The sequence below is a fragment of the Hyalella azteca genome, unplaced genomic scaffold (assembly GCF_000764305.2).
Source record: "Hyalella azteca isolate HAZT.00-mixed unplaced genomic scaffold, Hazt_2.0.2 contig8774, whole genome shotgun sequence".
Taxonomy (NCBI): Eukaryota; Metazoa; Arthropoda; class Malacostraca; order Amphipoda; family Hyalellidae; genus Hyalella; species Hyalella azteca.
The window spans coordinates 1145713-1167797 of NW_025938859.1; the positions used below are offsets into that span (position 1 = coordinate 1145713).

At 37.8% G+C, this 22085-nt stretch overlaps 1 protein-coding gene across 1 annotated transcript; it reads left to right on the forward strand.

Moving 5' to 3' along the window:
• Window positions 1–1878: 1878 nt before the first annotated feature.
• Window positions 1879–19522, forward strand: LOC108676667 (TGF-beta receptor type-1). Its single transcript, XM_047881749.1, has 10 exons — window positions 1879–2129; window positions 2673–2961; window positions 4172–4416; window positions 12728–12772; window positions 13291–13426; window positions 16588–16682; window positions 17145–17315; window positions 17712–17884; window positions 18275–18520; window positions 19141–19522. The coding sequence occupies exons 1-10, from the start codon at window positions 2072–2074 to the stop codon at window positions 19264–19266; spliced, it is 1584 nt and encodes a 527-aa protein (XP_047737705.1). The 5' UTR covers window positions 1879–2071; the 3' UTR covers window positions 19267–19522.
• Window positions 19523–22085: the final 2563 nt, after the last annotated feature.

Sequence of the window (22085 nt, forward strand, 5' to 3'; positions counted from 1 at the left end):
AAACATTCAATTTATTGGAACCTAATACACACTAAAGGCAACAAGTTTATATACCAATTTGTCATTCATAGTACATTTATACTAAACCATGAATAACAATACCTCAATATAAATTAAAGACTGCCACTCAATATATTTAAATATATGAAAAAATAAAAAAATTAAAAAAAATCATGATTTCTTTATAAAAATTCAAGTGATTTCATCATATGATTTAGTCATTTTGATTTAATCATTGCCAACCCTGCTTTAAAAAGTAATTTTTATACATATTTTATTATTCAGAAAAAGAGAAATTTTCACATCAATGTTACCATAGCACTGCACTGTTGTTGCCTATTGTGATTGAAATTATCTATTTTACAAACAAACCTGAAGTTTAAAACCCTAACTTTTAACAATATAAAAATATTTTTGTGGTTAACTTATGAATAGTTCTGGTTCTATGTTTTGTAGTTATAATATTGGTTGTAAATCCTACGATCGTAGTTCTGATCAGTATTTCATTTTTTATGTTGTTGATTGCTGAATTGTGAGTTTAGTACAGGATTAGCTAAGTGGCAACTGGTGTGTTCTTGATGGTAGTTGAGTCATATGAGTAGGGTTGACTAGTAAATTATTTGTTATAATAGCATTATTGTATTAAATTCTTACTTAACTGAAAGATTGAGAAAGTTGATCTTGCCAAAGTATACCGTAGTCCCAGACTTGAAACAAGCCATGGCAATAATGGGTGGAAATAGAACCCATCCATTAAAAAATTATAAATTACTAGCCCCCAACTTGTTCTATTATCATTCCATTCCTTTATATAATGCAATAAAATCAAAAGAGGCAACACTGGATATTTCCGTCACATCAAAGTACCTATATTTTTGTGTTTTTTGCACTTTGGTATTAATGATTGGATGCTTTTTTGATCAATTTTATCACATCATTGCTGGAGAAATATACTTCAGAGATTTTTGTAACTACTGGTATTTTATGTCAGCTCAACCTAGACTATAACTTTGAATAAATTTCATCTTTACTCTCAATTTGAATTTTAAATTTTACTGTTAAAAAATCCTCTATTATTGTTATGTTTAGGCACAATATGTTGTTTAGACTATAACTTCATGTTTGATGTTACTTGTGTCCAAAAAAACAATTCTTAATATTTACAAAAAAAAAACAGTTTTGAAAATATTAAGAATTTTAAGGGCATAATTGTCTCAGAAAATTTTTTACTGGTGGGCTTTTTTTCTAACTCGATGGTTTTTTTAAGCACATGCATTTTTTTCAATTTCAAATAATTTAGCTTCCTAACTAATAACTAGTACCTACTAAGCTTGGTCATTTTTTAGGATATACCAAGTAGTACCATACTCACGTGTTTGGGTACAAATTTTGCAGTGCTAAGTGCAATTCATCAAAATATATTGGGAAAAACTGAAAAAAAAATTTAATGTCCAAAACTATATTATTCTAAGCTGAGTTCTAAGCAGGTTATAAAATCAAACTTTTTAGTAAAATGATGTGAATTCATAGTTACAATATTTTAATGAATTCAAAATTTAGGGCTGCATTCTATGAATTTGGGAAGCATTCCACATTCCTATGATTCCTTCTTCTACAGGAGAGGCATTCCAGTTTATTGGCAGTGTGATAACAATAGCAAACTGACAAAAGAAACAAAATGCCTGAATCCCAATTTCATGCTAAATGTATCAAACAACTTGATGACACTAGTTACATAACTAGTGTCAAATTGTATTTATACTATTATGGTATATTATAAGTTAAGTAAATAAATACTGTAACTTCTGCAATGTTAGAAGTCTGTATATACATATATTTATATATTAACTTGTACTAATTATATTACTTTCAGGATGTTCTCAGCACCAGCAGGCCATAAATAAAAATTAACTTGTATCTTGTGAACTTAGGACCACAATTAACAATAAACTCTTCATTCTACTGTTATTTTCGGTATCTTGAAATGCCTGGATTTGCTTCCAGAGCATATTTAACTAATATTATTGCAGTGTAATATGTTGTGTAAACAAGAATGACATCAATCTAGAAAATGCAGTTTTCTGCTCTACACAATTTTCTGATCTTAATTTTTCTTACATTCTTTCAAGGTATGTATTGTATTTTCACTAGTTAAGGTAAGCATAGTAAGTGGAGTTATTCAAAAAGTTGTATACCGTATGTATATACAATGGTGTAAGGAAGTATCTAGGTAGAAAGCTTTCCTAAATTGCAAACAAAAATACAGTTTTGTAACAATTTACAATATTATTTGCCTGTGCCTGCAAAATTCTGCTAGAATATTAATGCATTTAGGCAAGATACTTTGATGCACTATATACAGCAAAATAGACAGGAAGACTGTGATATATATGTGATGTAGAATTTTTTTTATTGTATAATTAATTGTATAATATAATTAATAGAGTGGTATTCTCCATGGCATTATGCAGGTAACAAAACCAAAAAATTTGTGCCTAAATTTTTGTTTAACAAATTTTGTGTGATATTGGTTATTGGTGACATTACCAATTCTTAATTTTTTCAATTGACTCCTAAATCTTATTGTTTTTTAATCATTAACTTCATATCCATTTTTTAGCAGAAATTCCTTGTTATTTGATTTTTTGGTAGCTCAAAAACTCTGTTTTTAGGCTCAAGAAGTGATGGTGCTGTGCTGAGCTCCAGTGGGGAAGATGCTGCTAGAAGGCAGACAAGTAAAGAGATGGAGATGAAGTCCAACGGCCCAGAGGGGCACCAGACGGCCAGCTACACAGCACTGCTAACGTCTCCCAGGCCTGCTGTCAACAAACGCCTCAGGCTGCCTGGCTCGGAGCTGGTCTGTTACTGCACTAACTGCCCTCAAGGCCAGTGTACAACTGATGGCTACTGCTACACCACCATCACTGTTGACACTACCACAGGCTTCCATGAGACATATGAGTGAGTACCTATTCTGTTTTATTAAATCTTTCCCAAATATTTTTTCATTTAATGAATTCTTTGAGTGATAATAATTATTATAGATTTTAGATGTCTTCTATTGTAAGTTTTTAATTTTTTGCAGGTTCACTTTTTTCAGGCATATTAAATTATGTAAATATATTAGTTTCATTAGAAAATTATATTTTTGTTTATGGGCATATGCCCAAGTTTATATATATTTATTTATAAGAATTAGATGATATAAATTCAAGTATTTTGAAGGAGAATAATTATAGTGGTATCCATCGTGATGTTCAATTTATTTTAGGGCTAATTGGAAGAATCTATTTCTTATCTTGCTGTTTTAAGGTAGTAGTTATTTTTTGTAGCTAAAGTCCATGCTGCCTTGATGCCGGAGGAATACGAGTCTTTATTTAAAAATTTATTTATGTGATGAGGTATCAAAACTCTACACTTGGTGCATGATAGCCAAAGCTTGAAGATATTGAATCATTCACATTACTTTATAAACTGAGAATACTCTAGGATTGCTTTATTTTTATGATAGATTTATTAATAGATTGAATTCCCATGTACCGTAACCTAGACTGATTCACATGCCATACAACTTGGACTTTGCCTAATACTGTTTATCTCAAGCAAGATCCCCCTACTTAACTTCATAATTTATCCATTACATTATCATACATGTGCAGCTACCACAAATTTTTGGTGGGATGACTACGGTATTTAGCCAATTCAACTCATTCTTTATTGGGAGATTTTCTGTGGCATTGTGCTTATGTCAACAATTGTGTCCCATATCATATGCTAGTTTTCTATAAGATTATCTATAACTATGTGTATGGGAGAAGTTGCTATAGAGATTTTATCATGTCAATTATTTGGCCTATGATGGTATTAAGGCTAGTTCTCTTGTCGTTTAGTTACTAATTTTGTAATTTCAATTGAAAGTTTGCATTGTAGAATGTAGTTGCCATATTGTGTGGGATGTTCATTATGCTGAAGTGTCTTCTGGAAGTTGTGCTCATATATACAGTACTTCAGAATTAGGATCTCTTGATGGAAGTTGTGCCAAGCTGATGGTACTCATGTGAGCAATGAGTCTTGTTGCAGTATTTCGTTTTGATGTAATAAAATTGCAAACCTCAAATCTTTTAAGCTTGTGTGAGACTTATTGTGAAACTCATGCCTATGAATACTGCAGGCGGCAGTCTTGCCTGAACAGAAGCAGTCAGTTCCCTCCAGGCGACCATTTCAAATGTCGTGGTGGGGGCCAGTACACTGTTTACCCACGCATGACTGAGCTCGTAGTTTGCTGTCGGGATGAACATTTATGCAACACTCGTGTTGCTTGGCCAATATCCCAGCAGCAACATACTGCTCCTGTCTATGGTCCAAATGAAGAATACATTCGCAAGGTGTACCTCACTCCTGTAGACAATGAGCGAGGTGAGGACTTCACACTCCCTCACTGCCATGATTTCCCTCTTGCCCCCTAATTATTTATAATTATTTGTTTACTATGAGGACATTTTCCAAGTCGTAAGTCTGTGAGAAACACTCCCATCCTCTCATTGAGCCTTTGAGTACACTTTTTAATGGTCCTCAGCTCCTGATATACTTACAGTGACAGGCTTGCAATAAATACTCTGGTTATTTATAAATGAAATTTTCGTGGTAGGACTGTGAGTTGATGATGATGTGTGTCAAAACAAAATTATATCTCAAAGAGTGTATTTAATGCATGTTCCAGTAGCCAAACAAACTTTGAAGAGTTCTGATAATCCCATCAAGTGTCTTACATGTCAGTGTACAAAGTTGCCACTAATTTGCTTGTAGGGTGTGAAGCATTGAGTAGTCCCTTGATATGTTTGTTGTGTTGCCTTGAGTGTGGACTCACTTTATAATTCATCAGCTAACTATGGTCACCATTATGTTGGTAAGTTGACATCAGCTACTCAGTTTGCTTGAGATTATTCTCATTGTATTGTGTTAAAGGAGATGCAATTCAAAAGCTTCTTAGATGATGGATATAGAGAGCTTGTATACTCCCATGGCAAGGAATGTGCTGCCCAGCCAATGAGATATCATTTGGTGTATAATTATTCATTGAAAACAGCTAGATTAATGATAAAATGACATTCTTAAGAAAAAACAGCTATATTAATGACAAAAGCACCTGATAGATTGGTTACTTGAAAATTTACCTGCTTTGCCAGGTCACACTCCATGTACTGTCTCTGGACAAAGGCAGTCAACATACAGAAACTCAAAATGAAAAATAATTAACTAAACAAAATGAATAGGGTCCACATCCAAGGAAATCAAATAATCATATTGACAGGCACACAATGCTTATCATTCCACTACATTGTTTTTGTTTTTAGGTTGGCAGAAATTAGAATTTTGTTACATGAAATAAAGAATCCTGCAGTATTAGATCAGAATTTGTACAGTCCTGTTGAAAAAAGAGTTCATGTATATTGCAAAGGTCTTGTTTTGTCATTACAATGTCTTTTATTCAAACATCTAATCAAGGCTCAAAGCCTCAATTATAATTCATTGTATTCAAAGTACATTTCTAACCCTTTTTCTATAGATGGTAACTTTCTTCCTAATACCTTTGGATGGTAATAATGATTAAAACAGTTGACATATCTGTAAACAAACAGCCGATACAATGATAATTTAACTAGCTGTGAAGGCCCATGATTTTATTTAATATTATGAAGGGTTTTTCTTAAATATTGTGAACTGGAAAAATAGTTATACATGATACATAAAAATTTAGCCTTTGCTTTTTGTCAGGTGGATTTTGTCTTCAATTGTGACACTTTGATGGTACTAAAAAAATACTCTTTGAGAAACCCTCAACTCATTATCATGATATTTTTTGGAGCTGATTTGGATTTTGATAATCCTGTCTTTTCAATGCTCAGTCTTGTTACTCTTTGCAATAAATAAGTATGTGTATCCTTAGAAATTTATAAATTCTTCACTGTATCTTGATCAAACAAAAAGAATTCAATCTCACCCTCATAAATAAATTATTTGTGATTGGGTTATTCCCCTTACATGAAGACTATACCAGAATGTTGAATAATTCTGATTAATGTCTGTTTTTGATATGGAGAATATTATTATTTTTAAATTACTTTTTAGCCCATTTTCTCTTTATAGAAAAAATGCACTATTGTGCTTGCCATGTCCATCTGTCTGTCCGTCTATCTGTCCGTCTGTCTGTCCGTCTGTCTGTCCGTGACTTCACGTTTTCGTTGATTTTAAGACGCAGGCATGCCTGTATGAAAGATACGACATCTCTAGCTCTAATGCACTGTACTAATTGCAATTGAAACTGATTTATGCATGAGAAAATGCGCTCTCTGTCACTCACTGCCGTGAGTACTGAGTTATATTTTTTATAGTTTTTTTATGACAATAAATAGATACACAAGAAGTGAGATGATTTTCGCTGGCACCAGCTTCCTTTTCTTCCAATTCATCTACTTGGACTTTTTCCTCTGGTGCCCAGAACTCAAATCTTTGTGTTGATGTCACCAGTGTATTATACAAACCAACTTCTGCGGGGGGTTGATAAAATAAACTGAGTTACAGAGAACAGGCCTAAGCGTATAGAATTATCAATGGTAAATGAACATGTAGCTTGAATGTTCAATGTTAGCTTGACAACATCCTTGGCTGTTGGCCACTCAAAAATAGAAGAAAAATGAATTATCTCAACTTGAAACTCATTAAATAAAATTTTCCTGAAAGCTTTATTTAAGATCAAGAAGGAGTTACTAATTATCAAATAAACTAATCTAGACTGAGTTTATATGCATGAGAAAAAAATCAAGATGAGATGAGAAATGCATAAGAAAAACAAGAATCAAATGACAAAAGCAATGTAACCTTGGCATGGAAAAGGCCTCATGGCATCTTCATTTGTATACAGAATGAATGGAAAAATGTTATTGTGTGTGATGTTGAAGTTTACTAGGTCTCTGTGATTGTAATAGTTAATTAACTGACAGCAATTTTTACAATTAAAAATAACTATTTCAGCAAGAGGCAGAAATAGGGATCATGATTTTATATCACTTTTTGTCATTTTATTGCACTAGAGGAGGTTGAACAGTGATCAAATGCATGCCAATAATCCAACTAAATGAACAACAATATTTGTATTTGATCACTGAAAATGATGAAACAATTCCCTGCAAGAAAAATCTCTGAGAATAGTCACCACAAAAATTGAAGTAGCTTGTCAGTTTAAAAATATAGGTGCTAAGTATAAATAAAAAGACAAATTTTAAACAAACATACATGTTAATTTGATGATCTCTGGCACTCTCTATACAATTACTCTTAGCCTAGCTGGCTTTAGGAGCTCAGTAGAAAAGAAATTGCACAAAACTAGATGTTTTTATTAAAAATAAAAACAAAATAGAAATCTCTACACCAAGCAGCACAGATGTGTTGGGTAGAAATGAAAAAATTTACTCCAAAGCCTGCTCAATAATTATTAGCACATGTTATCAGCTTGGCACAACTTTCAATTGGCAAATTGATGTTTTTCCATCAAATTCTAACTTTGTTCAATAGTACCACCCCCTAGTTATGTTCTTTGACATGAACATAAATCGCAATACATGATTGCACATTTATTAATCTCATACATCATATTTTTATACATGATGTTGTATTTGAATTCTTTATTAATTATTTGGTTAATTTTAGAATCTGATTTATATAATATTTTGGCAGCATATAATTCCACAATTCAGAATGTATATTGGAATATTGTCTCTCTCTCTTTGATTCACATAAATCTGGTCTTTGAGTTCATCATTGTAGCTTTTCTCACAATTTAAAAAATGGGATCCTTTGTTTGAGTTGTCATATATCACTGGTTTGCTTTCACTGTCTTTCTAAAAAAAAACTTCTTGATTAAACAGAATTTGGGATCTTTCTGTTTATGAGAAGGCTTCCTGTTGCTGGCAAGCTTCAATTTTCTGAAACTTTCCAGGAAAAGAGATCATAATGGAAATGATTTGTGTGATTTAACATCACTTTAGGGGTTGCTTCGCAATGCAGCGTCTGCAGCCACTCCATCGTCCCCTCATCTGCGCCAATCCTACTAATAGTAACCTTCATCTCTACGTGCAATGCTGTGACCACAGTTACTGCAACTTCAATGTTACTTTACCCTATACTTACCACGTTAAAGGTACGGTTGCATTCTATAACTGTGACTTGCATGTTACATTCCCCTATACGTATCACACCAAAGGTGAGATTAAATTATGTAACTGCAACTTACTCGTTACTTTACCTCTTTACTTTCCGCTTAAAATATGAGGTTGCATTTCCTAACTACTTCTTCCATGTTACTTAACTCTGTACTTTCCGCATTGAAGATGAGGTTGAATTATGTAACTGGTACTTTCATACCACTTCACCATACTCACCACATCAAAGGTGAAGTTGACCAAACTTCAGACACAACAAAATTTTCTATGTTAGATAAGCACTGCCAACAATACAGGAACTTGATCAATACCAGTTGTGTCTAGATAAATAACGACTTTGACCCCTGCTGGTGATACTTGAGCTGCATCAAGTATTTTACAAAAAGTGTGAGTTTCAGCTTACTTGTAAGTTCATTTCATGAGCACATGACATTACCTTGTTTTACTTTTGGTTGATATATTCTTCTTGTGTGGTGTCTTATCTTTGTACAGTAAACTTAGTTGTACAGTTGACATTCTCTTCATCCTGTTCTTTCATGTCTCAGTTCAGCAACCCTGATTTTATTTTGACAGCTGGATTGCCCTCTTATTCATCTCTTCTAATAATTGCTAGAATTATTGTAAGATTACATTGTTTCTTCCTTATTGAAGGCTCTTGTTATTTTTTTATTTTTGTGACTCATGTTATACTGCCTACTTGACCAATACTTGTTTCATTTCTTGCTAAAAGCATTTTTGTTAGAGCATCTTGTTGTAGGTATCTGTTTTAGTCCTAAATTTCCTCTAAATATTCTTGAGTCAAGTTCATTGCTATCAGGTTTCCTAAATCAGAATTCTGTTCTCTGTTGGTTCTAACAATGACTCTGTGCTGGGCAAGAGTCTGGGGCTGCTAAGGGTTGATTTGGGCAGCTGGATGTTGGTTCTATCCATTTTTTGTACTAGTCAAGAGTCAGTGACTCCTAAGAGTTGGTTCTGGGTTGCTGAATTTTGTTCTAACCATTTTTAGCGCTAGTCAAGAGTCAGTGACTCTTGGTTGGGTTGGTTTGGGTTGGGTTCTGTGCTAGCCAAAGGTCTGATGAACTTGCATCTGTGTGCTGTCTCAACTCTCTGAATGACTCACTGGTACTTTGAATTTTCTCTGATTGATATATTTTCATCATTTGAAAGACATCCTTTGTGTAAGTTTGAGGTATTTTAATGTGTTGGGAGTGAGGGAATGTTTCCGGATTTTTCTGTGCCTTGTAAGCAAGTAAACTTCTTTTCTTCATCACTAATGATGAGCTTGCTCATTGAGCAAAAAAATTTTATCTATGGAATTGACCTGAAAAATTTATTTTATGTATTTCAAATAGTTCAATGAAGTGGTTTAATAGACTGAGGCTTTACAGAATTTCACTATCAAGACTCCACATTATGGGCTCCTATTGCAATGCAAGTTATTGTTCATTTCTATGTCCTACAAATTCTTTGCATGTTTTAGTACACTTTCCATGCTTTTTAAATGCTGCTTCACTTTATCATTCATTATCTCTGTGATAAACTTATGATTTATTTTAAGTAAATATTCATAATCATTTGTAGCCATTGTCATCATGCATTTCTTCAATATTTTGATTTTTTCTTCATTTAGCTATCATTTCTGCTTATATTCTAAAAACTCATCTTTTAAGATTGAGTATGTGATTAAATCTCCTATTGTTTGCATTTTTGTGAAGTATAATAAACTAAAAGTCTTTAAAATGTGACAGATGTTATCAGTATTGCTCAGGGAAAAAGTGCTGATAGTATATAATTCTATTGGCATTGTAGCCAGTGTTTACTTGTGGCCCAACGGTTAAAATAATGTATCAAATTTGTTTGAGTTCATTTGAAATTAACCTAATTTTCCTAACTTTTATCTCTTTATCTGACTGGAATTAATTTGATCAAATTGATTTCATATGACTAATTATGCAGCTGTCGCAACACCTCCATGGGTTCTTTGCTCTACGACTTTACATGCACGAGTGACCCTCTCAAGCCTCAGATACTGAGACAGGACACTGACCAAAGCAGCACCCGCACCCTCATGCTATGTTGCCATGAGCACCACTTGTGTAATGCTATCTCTAATTCTCAAATGCAAGAATATGCACTGCTATTGGATTATGAGGATTATGAGATGCCAGGCAAGTCTTCAAAGTCTTTTTATTTCATGTCCCAGATTTGTCATAGTATCTACATGGTGAATTGAGTATAAAATATATATATATGCTGTTACCATGATTACCATGTCCGTATTATGGGATTAAGAGGCTGTGATCTTAATGTAGATTGGCCTTGCCAACATCAGCTGTCATTATAAGATATCTGTTGGCAAAATTTTAGTAGATTTTGTTGAGACTTGTTGCCTCAAACTGTTCATTGATTTGTGGGTACGGTATCTCACAAAATAAATTTTTTTCAAGCAGATTTGATCTACATGTGCTAAAGGAATTTGATGGCATATCTCTACAGGACTACCATATTCAAGCAGTGAAATGAAATATTTATCAATTGTCATTATATGTTTGTGTGTGTCATAAACATATCATGATAAAACCTAGCCCTGAAAATATATAGGATCTTATTGGGTAATGAACATTTGTAGTGTCAATGTACATTTGTAGTGTCTGAATATTACCTGACTATTTTATAATTAATGGCAGCATCCTGGGACTCTGAAATATGGATGAGAGAGTTGGATTTATAAATTAAAATGTGATTTTCTATTTGCAAGGGTAAATTTTATTGAAAAAAAAGTTCAAGTTTCCTTGAAATTTCAAAACAACTTGAATGGGCGTTTATTGGTAAGTGTTGGATTGAATAGACCTCTCTACTATTATGGTACTTGCGTTTCAAAATTATTATCAGGATTTGAAATGATGTGATTCTGGATGACAAACAAAATTCTCAAATTGCAAGTAACTGTGTAAGCTTTTCAAATTTGTGGCTAGCAAGTGAAGAAAGTGGTTGTGCTTATTGATAAACTTCTCTGTGACAGATTCTAAGAGATTATTAGGTACCGAGTCGCAAGTTCTTGTGCCAAAGTGCTTTTTAAAAAGAAATATTATCAATGGTATATGATTGTTCTGCTGGCTTTAGAACCTTCATTTTACATTTTAGAGTTTGAATTTCCAGACAACATTGTACTAAAGAGCATTTTTAACCTTAAAGGTCTATCTTTCTTCACTTTCCTCCTTACTTTGCATGTAATTTTTCTTGTGAGATTTTTCCAAAATAATCCAATCTTGATTGTCTTATTAATATGTAAGTTTGATTGTCCTCCAAGGAATGCATGTGTCAAGGCATGTTTCTCTATGGCGGGTTTTCAGCAACACATGTTTGCTTTACTTGTGCTTCATTCAAATACATTTATGTTACTGTTCTAACTTGTGTTACTACAGCTCTAACTCTTCTATTCTGTTGCTGTTCTAACTTGTGTTATAACAGCTCTAACTCTTCTATTCTGTTGCTGTTCTAACTTGTGTTACTACAGCTCTAACTCTTTTATTCTGTGCTGTTCTAACTTGTGTTACTACAGCTCTAACTCTTCTGTTCTGTTACTGTTCTTACTTGTGTTATAACAGCTCTAACTCTTCTGTTCTGTCACTGTTCTAACTTGTGTTACAACAGCTCTAACTCTTCTGTTCTGTTACTGTTCTTACTTGTGTTATAACAGCTCTAACTCTTCTGTTCTGTCACTGTTCTAACTTGTGTTACTACAGCTCTAACTCTTCTGTTCTGTTACTGTTCTTACTTGTGTTATAACAGCTCTAACTCTTCTGTTCTGTCACTGTTCTAACTTGTGTTACTACAGCTCTAACTCTTCTGTTCTGTTACTGTTCTTACTTGTGTTATAACAGCTCTAACTCTTCTGTTCTGTCACTGTTCTAACTTGTGTTACTACAGCTCTAACTCTTCTGTTCTGTTACTGTTCTTACTTGTGTTATAACAGCTCTAACTCTTCTGTTCTGTCACTGTTCTAACTTGTGTTACTACAGCTCTAACTCTTCTGTTCTGTTACTGTTCTTACTTGTGTTATAACAGCTCTAACTCTTCTGTTCTGTCACTGTTCTAACTTGTGTTACTACAGCTCTAACTCTTCTGTTCTGTTACTGTTCTTACTTGTGTTATAACAGCTCTAACTCTTCTGTTCTGTCACTGTTCTAACTTGTGTTACTACAGCTCTAACTCTTCTGTTCTGTTACTGTTCTTACTTGTGTTATAACAGCTCTAACTCTTCTGTTCTGTCACTGTTCTAACTTGTGTTACTACAGCTCTAACTCTTCTGTTCTGTTACTGTTCTTACTTGTGTTATNGGCTCAGGCTCAGGTGACCTAACAATGAACTGGTTGACTTCACCAGCTCTGGCTCAGGCTCAGGTGACCTAACAATGAACCGGTTGACTTCACCAGCTCTGGCTCAGGCTCAGGTGACCCAACAATGAACTGATTGACTTCACCAGCTCTGGCTCAGGCTCAGGTGACCTAACAATGAACTGGTTGACTTCACCAGCTCTGGCTCAGGCTCAGGTGACCTAACAATGAACTGGTTGACTTCACCAGCTCTGGCTCAGGTGACCTATGAATGAGCCGGTTCAGTTTACCAGCTCAGGCTCACATGTAACACTAGCAATCAATGTTGGGCTTGCGACGGTAGGTCTAAAGCTCACGTCACTAAAGTTGACCACCCGCAGCAGTATGGTGGACTAACATGTAAGTTGAGCGTCCATCCTCGGTAAGCTTGCAATCGAAGCCGTCAAATGTCACTATCATGACACTTGTAACTAAAGTGCCTACAGGTAATGCACCCGTTTGAATAGTGACACTTGTCACTAACGTGGCTCCAACCCGCCATTCGTCACAAATTTCTTGCTAAATCGTTAATTGTCACTCATCACTAACGTGATACTAACTCGTCATTAACATGTCAACCGTCACTAATGTCTCACTACCTCGTCACTAATGTCTCACTACATCCTCACTTATGTCTCACTACCTCGTCACTAACGTGTCACGTCACTAATGTCTCACTACCTCGTCACTAACAGGTCTGCCGCTGCTGGTGCAGCGCAGTATCGCCCGTCAGGTGCAGCTGTTGGAGGTGGTCGGCAAGGGCCGCTTCGGCGAGGTCTGGAAGGGACGATGGCGGGGCGAGCACGTCGCTGTCAAGATCTTCTCGTCGCGGTGGGTGACGTCAGCTGACGACGAGGGTGCTCTTGTCATGGCTCACTAGGATAATTGGCTGACTAGGACCTAGATAAGGGGCTGACTAGGACTTGGATAAGGGGCTGACTAGGACCTAGATAAGGGGCTGACTAGGACTTGGATAAGGGGCTGACTAGGACCTAGATAATGGGCTGACTAGGACTTGGATAAGGGGCTGACTAGGACCTAGATAAGGGGCTGACTAGGACCTAGATAAGGGGCTGACTAGGACCTAGATAAGGGACTGACTAGGACCTGTCTCTTATACACATCTAGATGTGTTACAACAGCTCTAACTCTTCTGTTCTGTTGCTGTTCTAACTTGTGTTACAACTGCTCTAACTCTTCTGTTCTGTTACTGTTCTAACTTGTGTTCCAACAGCTCTAACTCTTCTGTTTTGTTACTGTTCTAACTTGTGTTACAACAGCTCTAACTCTTCTGTTCTGTTACTGTTCTAATATGTGTTCCCTTTGCGTGGTTGGTCAGTCCTTGTGTATGCTGTTGTTAGAGGGCTTTTTTACATCTGCACTATTGAATAGATTTATGTTTTGCCTTATTGTGAGCTATTCTATCTTCCCATTGTCTGAGATTTTTGCAGGCATCTTCGAGGATCAGGAAAGTGAAGCTTATCATGAAGCTCAGCTAACCTTGACTATTTAAACCTATTGTTTAGTTCCCTACTTACATAATCCTAATTACCTTCTAATTACCTGCTTGCTTGTGTCTGCCTCCTTTAGTCTTATAATAATTACTATATTATAACTGCTTTTTATGATTGATGCTAATCAAACTATGTTTCATGTTGAAAATAAATGCATGAAATTGTTTTTAAATGTGAATGTTAGTTGTTGTTCAACTTATGAGTAATATATTTAATTGTAAATTATCACCTGTGACTTTAATGAATGAAATAGGCAGAACTCAGTGATTAACCCTAGCTTTCTATAACACTTCACTTGATTTTGCTATAATAATACTGTTACCCTCACATTATAAGAATAACATTGTATGGAATATAATGAATCATACAATCGTAGAAACAAAATGTTTTTATATTTTTTGAATGGATATCTGTTTTTAAAATTTATTTCACCATACATGTGTCAGTGTAAGATAAAAAATTATCTTTCAATGTAACAGTTTATGCATGTAGCAGGATGAGGTGTGGTATGTACACTTAATTAGATGTGTTCAATTCACAGGATTATATGCTTAATGAAATAAAGGATTATATATTATATAATATAATATGCTTATATAATATTATATATATTATAAATATTATATATTATAATATTCTATATATATTAGATTATATATATCATATTATATGCTTAATATATAAAGGATTATGTGTGATGTGGTACAGGATTAGATGTGTGATGTGTAATAAAAATTGTGTTCATGTGGCAGGTGTTACAAGGATCTGGCCAGGCTGGGCCATCGTGCTTACGGCGCTGTTGCTCGCTGGCAGCTGCCTCCTTGCTGCCACCATCTTCTGCTACAGGAAAAAAGTATATTAGACTTATTCACATAATGGGTTTTAAATTTTGATGTTCTGATCATATCCTGTATCGTCTATTGAACTATTATCAAAATAAGTTACTCCCAACAATCTCGTTGATATTTTTGCATATATGTTAGTTCATCACATTACTTGAATGATTATTTTTTTTATCTTTGTACACCACTAGTTAAATTGAGTCTAAGATTCTTTTTCTCACAGTGATGTCTTCTTCATGTTTTTAAAACATGAAACTGGACGTGATGTTCGGCAGAGCCTTTTTGCTCAAATTTATGTGTTTTTAAATTCATGAGGTAATGGAGGTTGTTTTAACCCTATGTTTACCCTTCAGGAGAGGTGAGTTGCAATAAACCTTTGTAAACCCTTCATGGATCCCTTCAACCCTTTTTACCCCTTTTACACTAAACCTATGTTTAACCCTTCAGGTAGGGGGTTGGGGGTTACGTTGGGCGCGAGCCAGCAACAGCAGCAGCAGCTCCGAAGCAATCCCTGAGGATGGAGAAGTGGGTGACCGCAGCGATGCTCCATTTCTGGCAGCACAGGAACCAAACAATGAACCGGTTGACTTCACCAGCTCTGGCTCAGGCTCAGGTGACCAAACAATGAACTGGTTGACTTCACCAGCTCAGGCTCAGGTGACCTAACAATGAACTGGTTGACTTCACCAGCTCTGGCTCAGGCTCAGGTGACCTAACAATGAACCGGTTGACTTCACCAGCTCTGGCTCAGGCTCAGGTGACCCAACAATGAACTGGTTGACTTCACCAGCTCTGGCTCAGGCTCAGGTGACCTAACAATGAACTGGTTGACTTCACCAGCTCTGGCTCAGGCTCAGGTGACCTAACAATGAACTGGTTGACTTTACCAGCTCTGGCTCAGGCTCAGGTGACCTTCTGTCTCTTATACACATCTAGATGTGTATAAGAGACCTGACTAGGACTTGGATAAGGGGCTGACTAGGACCTAGATAATGGGCTGACTAGGACCTAGATAAGGGACTGACTAGGACCTAGATAAGGGACTGACTAGGACTTGGATTAATGGGCTGACTAAGACCTAGATAAGGAACTGACTAGGACTTGGATGAGGGGCTGATTATGACCTAGATAATGGGTTGACTAGGGTCTAGATAAGAGGATGACTAGGAAGGAAAAACTAGTTACGAGGGCCGCAGGTGAGAGCATGAGGGGTCTTTGTCTAGGGCTTGAGGTGCTTGTGAGGGGCTGCGGCCAGGCTCTTCATCAGCACAGTTAGAATAATAATAATAGCGGTTTCAGCGTTTATTAGGCCATAGGCATGTCGCCGATTCTTAACATCACAGAACATCCACAGCTTATTGCGGTCTCGAACACACAACTCACTGCTCCAATTCTGCTATGCTTAACCGCCCGGCCTCCTCGCCGATTCTGACCAGAAACTGTCGCACAGAGCTGGGATCGAACCCGCACCTCTCTGCTCCAATCTTGGTACTCTAAATTTTAACCACTGGGCCACCCTGCCCAGTGGTTATGTTCATGACTTTCGCCATGACGTATTCTGAGAGTCGTTGTGTGTGATCTTTTCAGTTATAACGGGATTTATTGGATTGAATTTTAAAAGTAAGATTGCTTTCAGTGACGAGAGCTCGTGGTTCCGTGAGGTGGAGATCTACCAGACCGTCATGCTGCGCCACGATAACATCCTGGGCTTCATAGCGGCTGATAACAAAGGTGAGTACAGCCCCAAGTGTTATCGGGTATACAATAAAAAAATCGCAACAGTATAATTCACTATAATAAATATTATTGACTACAATGGGTAAAATTTCCTATAATTCTTAACGTGAGACAAAGCCTGTAGTGTTATCGGGTATACAATAACAGTATCGCGACAGTATAATGCACTGTAATAAGTATTATTGACTACAATAGGTAAAATTGCCTATGTTTCTTAACGTGAGACGAGTAGTGTTATCGGGAACGCATGCAGTATTTCAACCGTATAATTGACTACGGTAGAAATTCGTAATGTGAGATGGTGCAGATAAGAGCACGTGAGTAGTAGACATCACCAGGATTTAGCTGCTACATCATTATATTATAATTATGTTATATAATATATCATTATTATAATATGATCATTGTTTCAATCGCACATATAACACTGAATCACTATTATTCTTGTTGCTGCAGATAATGGGACATGGACGCAGCTGTGGCTGGTGGCAGAGTTTCACCCCCACGGGTCCCTCTTTGACTTCCTGCTGCGCGGACCCATTGACCCCGCGTCTCTGGTGCGCATGGCCCACAGCATCGCCACTGGCCTGGCGCACCTCCATATGGACATCATGGGCGGCACTGAAGGTACGCACGGCCCTCCATATGGACATCATGACGGCACCGAAGCTGAAGGTACGCACGCACCTCCATATGGACATCATGGGCGGCACTGACGGTACGCACGCCCCTAAATATGGACATCATGGGCGGCACTGAAGGTACGCACGCACCTAAATATGGACATCATGGGCGGCACTGAAGGTACGCACGGCCCTCCATATGAACATCATTGGGGCACTCAAAACTGGTTTCGAATGGACCAGAGGCTTTCGTTCTTTCACGTAATAGTTTAGTTCAGTGATATCCAAGACATTCATTGCCCTAATTTTCAATAATTTTAATACATGAGCTACTAATGTATTCTATATTTGTTCCACGCAGAAATGGTTTCATTGCTTAAATTACTTTTTTATTCGCCAGGCAAGCCGGCAATCGCGCACCGAGACCTGAAGAGCAAGAACATCTTGGTCCGCAGCAACGGAACTTGCGCCATTGCCGACCTAGGGCTGGCGGTGCGCTACTACACGCACTCGCACTGCCTCGACATCGCCCCCAACACCAGGGTCGGCACCAAGCGCTACCTGGCGCCGGAGGTGAGTGTTGTCGTTCTCAATAGGGTCGTGTGTGCTATTTGTTGAATTTTGCAGAGCTACTCAGTCAAAAGGCAATGTTGACAATGGATTAGTGTAGCTTAGTTAACATTAGTGCAGAACTCCAAAAACGACTTTTTGGTGTGAATTCATCTAACGAGTAATAAGCAGATTCTGAGCAGTTGGTGCAAGATTTGTTCAGCATTGGTTTAGCCGCCACTGATAGAAATAAAGAGTGCAGCAAAGCTGCGAATTACCGTATCGGTCGGTAAAGTCCCCGTTACCTAGTCAATTGCCTCAATGATCGTTCAGGTCATATTTTGCTTCTTATAATTCAATACTCAATAAATTTCTTTATAAGTGCATCAACTTATTTTCCTTTGTCTCCTGCAGATCCTGGACGAGACAATGAACATGGGCCACTTCGAGAGCTTTAAGCGCGCGGACGTGTACGCGCTGGGGCTGGTGCTGTGGGAAATGTGCCACCGCACGGCGCACCCCGGCGCCCCCGCCGCGCAGGAGTTCCAGCTGCCGTACTACGACCTCGTGCCCGCTGACCCGTCCATTGAGGACATGAAGAGAGTCGTCGTCACCGAGCGCAAGAGGCCTGCCATACATCCTGCCTGGCGTAGCTGCCCTGTACGTTCATCTTGATAGTTACTAATGCTAGTGACTGACACTAACGTTTATCTTGATAGTTACTAATACTAGTGACTGACGCTAGCGTTTATCTTGAAAATTACTAATGCTAGTGACTGAAGCTAACAACATCTTAATTATAAATAATGCTGGTGAATGACGCTAATTACTATGACATCGTGCCATTCCTGACTCAGCCGTGCCGTACGATGGGGTTTATGACGATATTGACTAGTCTGACGACTGATAGTCGCTAGTTATTGACTTGAGTCTACTAGCCAAATGATGGCAAAAGAAGCAAGAAGAAGAAAGCGGCAGTAAATCTTTGTGTGTACAAAGGTAGCATCAGGAAGCAACCGCAGGATCTCTGTGGTCAGGTCTTCAATATTCCGTCTCCGTTTACGCAAGTTTTCTGGAAACCTTAGAAAACGAACTCTGCTAATGTACAATCTAATGGTTTTGAATTCATGATTCTGTTGTTAAAGTGTGAAATATTCGTTTACTTTCTTACAAATATTGAATGCTTGACTTAAATTCAGGAACTGCAGACGGTGCGCTTTAAAAAATCACTTGAAAGTTATAGTTGGTTATCAAGTGGTGAACTTTTGATTTTGTTACAGGAGCTGAAGCTGGTGAGTCACGTGATGAGTGAGTGCTGGTACCACACAGCCGCCGCCAGACTCACCGCCCTCAGGATAAAGAAAAGCCTCGCTGCCCTCTCCCCTTCCCTCAACTGCGCCACATGAAGAGCCTCTTCCTCGCCCCTCCCCTTCCCTCACCTGCCCCACATGAAGAGCCTCTCCCTCGCCCCTCCCCTTCCCTCACCTGCCCCACATGAAGAGCCTCTCCCTCGCTCTTCCCTACCTCCTCCCCTTCCCTCACTTGCGCCACATGAAGAGCCTCGCCCTCGCTCTTCCCCACCTCCTCCCCTTCCCTCACTTGCGCCACATGAAGAGCCACTCCCTCGCTCTTCCCTACCTCCTCCCCTTCCCTCACTTGCGCCACATGAAGAGCCTCGCCCTCGCTCTTCCCCACCCCCTCCCCTTCCCTCACTTGCGCCACATGAAAAGCCTCGCCCTTTCTTCCCTTGCCCTTCCCTTCCCTTACCTTTCCCTTAAACTTCCATTACCCTTTCCTTACCTTACCCTTACCCTTCCCTTACCCTTCCCTTACCCTTCCCTTACCCTTCCCTTACCCTTACCCTTCCATTGCTCTTTCCTTGCCCTCTCTCCTACCCTCACTCCCACCATTACCCTCGCTCCCATTACCGAAGCTGCAACGGCCATGAGATTTTCCTTTAATTTTTTTTGTGCCTGATTAACTGAGATTTGCAACTGAACTACGCCAGAATAACGTCAACAGTAGAATGTAGCTGCAGTATCTCGACCCCTGGTTTATGTAGTGGCAATCATGATGGCAAAAAGATGTTTTTATTGTTTATAACCCCTCTACCAACTTTGCTCCGCTTTTATGTTACATCAATTTTATAGCGTTGCCATCGAGTCCAATTTATTTATACTCGTTCAGTAATACGGACAAGCGTTATTACTGTCCATCGAGACGATGTTTTATTATCAGATAAGCGAATAGTGAATGTTACTCTGAATGTGAAAAGCTTTTTGTGGTTAGATTTGTTCACCATTATCTACTTACTGTGTTCATTATAGCTATAGTAGCAGCTTGTGTGATTCAGGCAATTCGTTTGAGTTGAATTTATACAAATTACCAAAGGTGCTCCACCGAAAATTAAGATATGTCATTGGGAATGCCAGGTTCAGGCTCCATTGGTAACACAAATCTCCCTAATTATGTTTTATCTTAAAGTTAGAATAGCATCTTGCATTGAAATATTTCCCGTTACTCTTATGTGAAATTGCAAAAATATTATTAAAATTGTTAAATTAAACTCATTTAATTGTGATTCTAATTACCTTCTCTGCACTCTTCACTTGCTAAGGATTTTTTTAATCGTGTAAGGTTTCGTCGCATCTGAGCTCTCAGTTGTGGGGTCAGAATGATTATGAATAAATTCAACGTAATTATCTAATTTAGGTACATTTAGGTATTATTAGCTTTGGATTGAATAAAGCGAAGAAGATATTCAAACTTTATCTGGGATTACATTTGGAATTAATACATATGACTGAGTACGGCGAACACTGCAGGTACGCACTTGAAAAGTTTACACTATTTTGTAGATACCGTACGTGATTGAAGATTTACTCGTGCGATAATAATTACATGGAACTCGATGTTAATTATTAAGGTTCTTACATTTGAATGAAAGTTGTGCCTTGCAGGCATTTTCATAACTTTTTGGTATAGATAGTTCAGTGCCATCGTAAAAGTCCTCACATTGAACGTCGAGTGGCAGTCTCCATGGAAGTGCGCGATCGTCGGTCGCAAATTAACCTCTCAAACTGTCCATGTCGCCAACGCTCGGCATGAACACGCATAGCTATACTTAGCCTCTGAGCTACGAAGTGGCAGACCAAGCTGGAAGCAGCGCCGACATCATTGACAATTTGGAGTGCTGTAAATAAACATAACTATAAATAATCGTTTATTGGCAGTATACTGCCGACAACGAGCAAAATAATTGACGCCCTCAGCTGGGTCAGAAATTCATGTATAGTTACTATAGTATCTTCGGCGTTGAAGAATAGGCCTGGAAAGTCCTGTCGCCGATTCTTGTACTTTTCTTTACTAGTTCTCAGATTTAAAAGACGGGTCTTTTGGTCAAATATTTCCAATGGATGGTAGGTTTGAAATCGTTTCTAAGGAACCACTAAATTGTAATTGAAGTAAACTATACGCATACCCGCTTCACTCACAAGAATTAAGCTTTCGTTTGCCAGCACGCATGCAATGTGCGCGTACGTACTGCTTGTTTCTGTCAATATACGTACGCTTGACATAACGAGGGTAACTGCAATAAATTTAGCGTGAGCCAGGATGCCATTGCGTGTTCACGTAATACGTTTCATACAAATACACTTTGCACGGCATAAAGGCTGTCCTTGTACTGAATGAAATACGTCCACATTAGTACTATCATAACATAACATAGTGATCTCGGCGCTGAAGTGTAGGCCTGATGTGGCCTGTCGCCGATTCTTTTTCTTTTCGGCCTTGTTCACAGAAGATCTAAAATCGTGTCATTTGACCGGATCTTTTCATGACTGACGATAGTTTGAAGTAGCTACTAGACTTCCACCGAGTTCGATAAGGTGCTAGGCATTTCAAATCTGAACATATATTTTTCCATAGCTTTATCTCTGTCTCTTATACACATCTAGATGTGTATAAGAGACAGAATCGAGGTACAATGCATCCACTGGCTCCCTTTCGTCCAGCAGGCGAGTCCAATCGTTCAACGTAGATAATAAGTTAGTGGTGCAGGATCTGCCGGCAATAAAACCATGTTGACAATCTGATATGAGATGGTTAGCAGTCAAGTGATCGATAATCCTATCCCTCACAACAGATTCCATTAGCTTACAAACAACACTTGTCAGACTGACAGGGCGATAGTTGCCGGGGCTGCTTTTGTCACCTTTTTTGA

Excerpts from the sequence above, each read along its gene's own strand:
- LOC108676667 (XM_047881749.1), top strand. The coding sequence starts at position 2,072 with ATGCAGTTTTCTGCTCTACACAATTTTCTGATCTTAATTTTTCTTACA. Across the intron at positions 2,962-4,171 it reads GGCTTCCATGAGACATATGA|GCGGCAGTCTTGCCTGAACA; the intron begins GTGAGTACCTAT and ends TGAATACTGCAG. Across the intron at positions 16,683-17,144 it reads CATAGCGGCTGATAACAAAG|ATAATGGGACATGGACGCAG; the intron begins GTGAGTACAGCC and ends TTGTTGCTGCAG.